This window comes from Cynoglossus semilaevis, unplaced genomic scaffold (genome assembly GCF_000523025.1).
Source record: "Cynoglossus semilaevis isolate Cse_v1.0 unplaced genomic scaffold, Cse_v1.0 scaffold992, whole genome shotgun sequence".
Classification (NCBI taxonomy): Eukaryota; Metazoa; Chordata; class Actinopteri; order Pleuronectiformes; family Cynoglossidae; genus Cynoglossus; species Cynoglossus semilaevis.
The window spans coordinates 3356-11193 of NW_007585124.1; the positions used below are offsets into that span (position 1 = coordinate 3356).

A 7838-nucleotide genomic window follows, 5' to 3' on the forward strand; every position below is an offset into this window, starting at 1 on the left:
GGGGGGTTAGGTCTGTTGGGGGGGTTAGGTCTGTTGGGGGGGGGCTGCTCCAGTTCCTCTGTAGAAACAGCTGAGGTTTATTTCTGGTTGACCGTCCCTGGTCCTCAGAGACCAAAAAAACCCTGTGTCCAGACAGTGTGGACGTGTGTCTGCCACCGGGGGGGGCCGTTGAGAGCACAGTTTAATCCTCATGCAGAATAAAGTCTCCATCAGCTTCACAATCTCGCCTGGTGTTTGAAAACCACTCACTCTCCCCATACAAAAGTCCATAGAGAAAATGAGGGATTTTAACTCTCTCACAGGAACTGCTGCTGCGCTGCTGCCTCCGCTGGTCAGTCTTTACAGTTTCTGGTGTTTGTTTACTGAGCGTGGTCAGCCACGGTGGGAGACGCCACCATCTTTACTAAAACACCACAACAAATATGTTCTGGTCCAATGACGGGTGAGGACATGAAGGACCACAGCTGGTTTGGTCTTGATTCCCGGCCGTGAGTTTCAGAAACAGCTGTAGTTTCTCCACCAAATCCCACTGTGAAAACGGTGGATTTATCAGATGAAGCAGCTGCTGCAGCTCAGCTCCACCGGTTGTGTTTTTGCATGCTGTTCATAGACTGACCAGCAGGGGATGTGGTGTCAGTGAGGAGAAGTTCACGAGCTGTCACAGATGTGGAGCTGCTGTTGCTCAGTGCAGCTTGGTGAACATGGAACAGCTGCTACTCTGCTGTTGCTCAATGTGTGAAAATGTGGAGAGATTTTCATTTCCTGTCAATCATCAACCCTGCAGCAGATGATAAAGAGTTATATTTTAACCCCCCACGCCCTCCCCGCTGCATACCTCGCATACTGTGGTTAACAGGAAGAGGAGAGTGAAGCCATGAGGTGACGAAGATGCTGCTCTAAAGCTTCAGCAGTGTAGAAGAACTGTTCATTATTTGATGGTAAATCATTGACTGCTGTCCACAGGTTTTCTCCATGGACTTTGGTCTGAAATAAAATCTCTGATTTTCTCCATGAGGTTTGGTGTGAACTAAAATCTCTGATTTTTTCCATGGACTTTGGTCTGAACTAAAATCTCTGATTTTCTCCATGGACTTTGGTCTGAAATAAAATCTCTGATTTTCTCCATGAGGTTTGGTCTGAACTAAAATCTCTGATTTTCTCCATGGACTTTGGTCTGAACTAAAATCTCTGATTTTCTCCATGGACTTTGGTCTGAACTAAAATCTCTGATTTTCTCCATGAGGTTTGGTGTGAACCTCCACATGTTCTCTGTCCTGTTGTTCGTTCCAGACTCAGACTCAGGTTTCAGTCCAGTTCCCATCAGGTCCAGCTGTTTGTGTCTCTGCTGCTGATAAACTGATGATGAAATCTTTTTCTCACGAGTCTCTGCCTGAGCAGCAGTTTTTATTGATGATGGTGGTGATGATGATGATGATGGTGGTGGTGATGATGATGTTCCTCCTCTTCCTCCAGGACTGGGTGACGGCCACTGACATCAAAGTGACTCTGAATCGACTCAACACTTTTGGAGACGAGGTTTTCAACGACCCTAAAGTCCTCAAGTCCTACTACTACGCCATCTCTGACTTTGCTGTTGGTGGAAGGTGAGACCAGAGGTCACATGACCCCTCACATGGTCATTGTCCTTGTGTGTGTGTGTGTGTGTGTGTGTTGGTGTGGATGGAGACAATGATTCAAACATGTTTTCAGAACTTTTCTGTTCTTCCTTTCTCAAGAAAAACGGGAACCATAACCCCACTCTGGTTCAGTTCTGGTTCAGTTCAGTTCTGGTTCCTGTGGGTCCCAGTGTGTACTTCACTATGACACACTTGACATTCCCAACATTCCAGACAGGCAGCTTTGATTACATTGAGAACACCAGGAGGAGGGGCCACTGGGGGGCACTGTTACTATGGCAACAGTGTGTGTGTGTGTGTGTTTCCTGTCTGTGACAGCAGGGAGTTGAACCTGAGACACGTGTGTGTGTGTGTGTGTGTTTTCAGGTGCAAGTGTAACGGCCATGCCAGTGAGTGTGTGAAGACCCCTGCTGGACAACTGGTGTGTAACTGTAAACACAACACAGAGGGCGCCGACTGCAGCGTCTGTAAACCATTTTATAACGACCGACCCTGGAGGAGGGCAACGGCTGACAACGCCAACGAGTGTTTGGGTAAGACTGTAGTACAGCAGTACTACACCTCTACTCCATCAGTACTTCACCTCTACTACACCAGTACTACACCTCTACCACATCAGTACTACACCTCTACCACATCAGTACTACACCTCTACCACATCAGTACCAAATCAGTACTCCATCAGTACTCCACATCAGTACTCCACATCAGTACTCCATCAGTACCACATCAGTACCACATCAGTACCACATCAGTACCACATCAGTACTCCACATCAGTACCACATCAGTACTCCACATCAGTACTCCACATCAGTACCACATCAGTACTCCACATCAGTACCACATCAGTACTCCATCAGTACCACATCAGTACTCCATCAGTACCACATCAGTACTCCATCAGTACTCCATCAGTACCACATCAGTACCACATCAGTACCACATCAGTACCACATCAGTACTCCATCAGTACTCCACATCAGTACTCCACCCTCTGACTGCTGCGTCCTGTTCCTCCGCCCTCAGCCTGCCAGTGTAACGGGAAGAGCTCGGAGTGTTACTTTGACCCGGAGCTGTACCGGGCCACAGGTCACGGAGGTCACTGCAGCGGTTGCCACGACAACTTTGACGGCCCTCAGTGTGAGCGCTGCAGAGAGCATCACTACAGAGAGGAGAGCGCCACCCGCTGTCTGCCCTGTGGCTGCAGCAGCACAGGTCAGTGTGTCGCACCGCGGGAGGTCAAAGGTCATTGTAAACATGACTGATGTCACCGAAACCATTGGGCTGTTTGAACGCCAGCCTCTGATTGGCTGATCAGGATCAGACATTCTAGGAATGTCACCTGAGGGTGGGTGGTGCCACCTGGTGGTGAAATACATAAATGATGCTTATGGTGTGTGTGTGTGTGTGTGTGTGTGTGTGTGTTCCAGGTTCTCTCTCTCCTCAGTGTGATCCCAGAGGAATGTGTGTTTGTAAACCAGGAGTAACAGGAGAAAAGTGTGACCGCTGCCAACCAGGATACCACAGTCTGACGGAGGCCGGCTGCAGGTACCACACACACACACACACACACACACACACACACACACACACACACACTAACAGCAGTGGTAAAACTGGAGTCATTTCTCTGGACCCCAGCAGAGGGCACCACTCAAACAAAACATTGTAAGAGATTAAATAAACTTTAGAAAACAAATGGAATAAAACTAACGGACCAATCAGAGCAGCCGCAGGGCAGGTTATTGTCGGCCTCAGTTTTAGTTTCTTTATTTCATTTGAACTGATCTTCGTTGAACCACAGACGGTCACTGATGGGAACTGTTTCATGTGACTGCCCCCTGCTGTCAGGCTGACCAACTGACCCCTCTCTCTCTCTCTCTCTCTCTCTCTCTCTCTGTCAGGCCCTGCTCTTGCTCGCCCTCTGGCAGCACTCAGGAGTGTGACGTCCACACAGGACAGTGTCGTTGCAAAGACAACGTGGAAGGATTCAGCTGTGACAGGTGAACAGAACAGGAAGGAAGGAGGAGTCTCTTTCAAAATAAAACCCAGTGTCACGTGGGCAGGAACGGATGAAGGGTTCAACAGTGAGCGCTGATTCAACATGACCAAAATAAGACATCAGCGTAACCCTGTAACAGTCGTTACTGTTACAGGGTTACGCTGATGTCTTCGATGTCTCAGAATGTAGCTCCACCTACAGGCCATAGGAAAGAGAGCAACGTTAAAGGAGGAAAAGTGCAGACTGAACCTTTAAAGTCATGAAGTGTGAAGAGTGAACGGCTGGTGTGTGAGCCGTGACCTCTGACCTGGTGTTTGTTCTGTTGGGTTCTGCTCAGGTGTAAACTGGGCTTCTTCAACCTGGACTCCAGTAACCCTCAGGGCTGCACCGCCTGCTTCTGTTTCCAGCACTCCTCCGTCTGTGAGCGGGCGGAGGGCTTCAGCCTCCACACCATCACCTCCTCCTTCAACACAGGTCAGAGCATGCTGCCCCCTGCAGGCTGAATGCAGAATTGCTCAGAGTGTTGTTGCGTATTGAACATGAGTAGAGATGTCCTGGTCCTCTGCTGCCCCCTGTGGTCAGTTTGCGCTGATGTCCTGTACGGTGGTGTCTCTGTTAGGTGACGAAGCGTGGACTGGTCAACAGCGGGATGGATCCAGCGTCCCGGTCCAGTGGACCTCCGCTGAGCAGCAGATCTCCCTCATCTCTGACAACTACCTCCCCCTGTACTTCGTAGCTCCAGGTAAGCTCACGTGCACACACTCACGTGCACGCACTCACGTGCACGCACTCCTACGGGTGGACGGAGGGTCATGTGATCCCGTGTCACCTTCTCGCCACAGAAAAGTTTCTGGGAAACCAGATCCTGAGTTACGCTCAGAACCTCACCATGAGGTTCCGGGTGGACCGGCGTGACACCCGTCTGTCAGCGGAGGACCTGGTTCTGGAGGGAGCGGGCCTGAGGGTGGCCGTGCCCCTCATCGCCCAGGGCAACGCCTACCCCAACGAGAACATGCAGACCTATGTGTTCAGGTCAGACGCTGTGATGATGTCATCGTTTATCAGAATCAGGTGGATCAGGTGTTCACCCCCTCTCTCTGGTTCTGGTTCTGGTTCTGGTCTAGGCTCCACGACAGCACCGATTACCCCTGGAGACCCACCGTCAGCCACTCGGACTTTCAGAAACTTCTCCACAACCTGACAGCCATCAAGGTTCGAGGGACCTACAGCGAGAAAAGTGAGAAACTGGACAGGAAATGACACGTCACGTAGACCCAGGACCTGGACTGGACCGGACTGGACCGGACTGGACCGGACTGGACCGGACTGGACTGGACCGGGCGGGACCGGACTGGACTGGACCGGACCGGACTGGACTGGACCGGACCGGACCATACCGGACTGGACTGGACTGGACTTCAGTTCTTGGGGTAAAAACTGGAGGAACAGGAAGTGGTTTGTAACGTGTGTTTGTGTTCAGGTGCTGGTTACCTGGACGATGTGTCAATGGTGACGGCGAGACGTGGCCATGGCGACCCCGCCCACTGGGTGGAGCGGTGCACCTGTCCCCAGGGATACCAGGGTCAACACTGTGAGCAGTGCACTCTGGGATATCGGCGCAGCCACCCTGAGCTGGGAGCCTTCAGTTCCTGTGAACCCTGCAACTGTAACGGACACAGTGAGAGCTGCGGTCCAGAGTCAGGTGATCCAACCGGGCCGGGGTCGGGGTCAGGGTCAGGGTCAGGGTGACTGGACTAACTGAAGCACTTTTAGTTTATCCTGGATTAATTAAGGTGGTCCAACCTGGGTAACTGGACCTGCGTTAACCAGTGAGAATTCTGGATCAACTGGTTATGACTGGTTATGGTTTGGGTTCTGATTCTCTCTCTCTCTCCCCACAGGGGCGTGCGACTGTCAGCATGACACGGCAGGTTTGAGCTGCGAACGCTGTAAAGAGGGTTTCTACGGCGACGCCACCCAGGGGACACCGGAGGACTGTCACCCCTGTCCCTGCCCCGTCGGTGCCACCTGTGCCCTGGTCCCTAAGACCCGGGAGGTGGTCTGCACCAACTGCCCCGCAGGAACCACAGGTACCACCACTGCCCCGCACAGTCACCCCTCAAACCCAGCATTTCCTGTCCCGCTAACGCCGCCGCACCACCGCCACAGGTAAACGCTGCGAGCTGTGTGACGACGGCTTCTTTGGCGACCCGCTGGGTCAGAGCGGTCCGGTCAGGACCTGTCGGGTCTGTAAGTGCAGCGACAACATCGACCCCAACGCCGTGGGAAACTGCAACCGTGAGACGGGCGAGTGTCTGAAGTGCATCTACAACACGGACGGATTCTTCTGTGACCGCTGCAGGGAGGGTTTCTATGGCAACGCTTTGTCCACAGACCCCACCCACAAGTGCAAAGGTTAGAGCGCCCCCTCCCCGTCATCAGTAAATCTGCACCTGGATGAACTAATCCAGCTCTGCTGACTGACCTGATTAACTTAGACCTAGTTCACCTGGTTCAGCTGCTGCTTTGAGCTTCACTTGGTCGTCACCTAGTGGCCACATTTAGAAATTACATCACAACTGTTCATGCTTTGAGAAAAAAAAATGAATGTAACCTCTGTGTGTGTGTGTGTGTGTGTGTGTGTCTCTCAGCCTGTTCCTGTTCAGTCTTTGGTACTGTTGCTGGTGCCTCCGGCTGTTCTCAGGTCACAGGTCAGTGTCAGTGTCTTCCTAACGTGGCCCAGCGAGACTGCAGCGTCTGTGAACCAGGATTCTTCAACATTCAGAGCAGCAAAGGCTGCGAACGGTCAGTCCCAACAACTGAAGGGTGGAGTCAAAAAGTCCACTGTTTGAAACCACACACTGACCTCACTGTGAACATCAGTGAGGTCAGCAGTCGTTGATCCACTGCTGAACTAAAATCTCTGATTTTCTCCATGGACTTTGGTCTGAACTAAAATCTCTGATTTTCTCCATGGACTTTGGTCTGAACTAAAATCTCTGATTTTCTCAGTGAGGTTTGGTGGAGGTTCTTCTGTCTAATGGTGCAGATGTAGACTTGTTCAGACTTGTTCTCTCTCTCAGGTGTAACTGTAATCCAATTGGCTCCACTGATGGTCAGTGTGACATCATCACGGGTCAGTGTGAGTGTCAACCCGGGGTCAGCGGCCTACACTGTGACCGCTGCGAGGTCAACTTCTTCGGCTTCAGTTCGTCCGGCTGCAAACGTAAAAACTTGACTTTTGATTTCTGTCCATCTGCGGAGGTCGGTTAACATCTGTAGGATGACCCGTCGTTTTGTTTGTCCGTCACCTGCAGCCTGCGACTGTGACCCGGAGGGTGCCGCGTCGGGTCAGTGCAGGGAGGACGGACGCTGCGAGTGTCGGCCCGGCTTCGTGGGCTCTCGCTGTGACATGTGTGAGGAGAACTACTTCTACAACCGCACAGTCCCAGGATGTCAGCAGTGTCCTTCCTGTTACAGTCTGGTCAGAGACAAGGTGAGGGCGGGGCCACAAACAGCGCCCTCTGTCTTTGAGTGAGGGGATAGCCTGAACTGTGTGTGTGTGTGTGTGTGTGTGTGTGCGTGTGCGCAGGTGAACCAGCAGAGGCAGAAACTTCATGATCTTCAGACGCTCATCGATAACCTGGGCTCCGGTCAGGAGACCGTCACTGACGCCGCCTTCGAGGATCGACTGAAGGAGGCGGAGCGAGCCATCCTGGAGCTGCTGGAGGAGGCGGAGACGAGCAGAGGTAAAGGAACAATCCCACAGCTTTGATGATGTCATCAGAGCAGAAGTGGAGGTGTGGGGGTGCGGCATAGACCAAGAATAAAAACCCAACTTTTCTGGAGGAGCTTCTGTATGTGGCTGTGCAGCTGATGACATCACAGGAAGTCAGAGTTACGCAACCATTGTTTGATTTGAGCAGATGTGGACCGGGGGCTGCTGGAGCGCCTGAACGCCATCAACGGTACCCTGACAACGCAGTGGAACCGACTGCAGAACATCCGCAGCACGGTGGAGGAGAGCAGCGTTCAGGCCGACCGGGCTCGGAACCGAGTCAGAGACGCCGAGGACCTGATTGACCGAGCACGACGGGAGCTGGACAAGGCCAAGGACGCTGTCGGCAAAGTGGTGAGGGGGGGGGGCGGGGCGGAACATACAGAGCACACGGGGCATTTCCTTTGATCTTTACGAAT

The 7838-nt window shown here is 52.3% G+C and overlaps 1 protein-coding gene across 1 annotated transcript in view; it reads left to right on the plus strand.

Annotated features, from left to right (window-relative positions):
• Window positions 1–7838, plus strand: part of lamc1 (laminin, gamma 1) — a gene marked incomplete at its 5' end in the record, with an annotated part of 12736 nt that overhangs the window by 773 nt on the left and 4125 nt on the right. Inside the window, 17 exons of the mRNA XM_008337481.2 lie at window positions 1474–1604; window positions 2004–2170; window positions 2666–2854; window positions 3070–3187; window positions 3544–3642; window positions 3979–4115; window positions 4261–4383; window positions 4484–4673; window positions 4766–4878; window positions 5122–5343; window positions 5543–5731; window positions 5811–6056; window positions 6293–6446; window positions 6725–6867; window positions 6959–7137; window positions 7234–7390; window positions 7568–7773. Of these exons, the coding sequence (XP_008335703.1) occupies window positions 1474–1604; window positions 2004–2170; window positions 2666–2854; window positions 3070–3187; window positions 3544–3642; window positions 3979–4115; window positions 4261–4383; window positions 4484–4673; window positions 4766–4878; window positions 5122–5343; window positions 5543–5731; window positions 5811–6056; window positions 6293–6446; window positions 6725–6867; window positions 6959–7137; window positions 7234–7390; window positions 7568–7773 (2763 nt within the window). The remainder of the gene's footprint in view (window positions 1–1473; window positions 1605–2003; window positions 2171–2665; window positions 2855–3069; window positions 3188–3543; window positions 3643–3978; window positions 4116–4260; window positions 4384–4483; window positions 4674–4765; window positions 4879–5121; window positions 5344–5542; window positions 5732–5810; window positions 6057–6292; window positions 6447–6724; window positions 6868–6958; window positions 7138–7233; window positions 7391–7567; window positions 7774–7838) is intronic.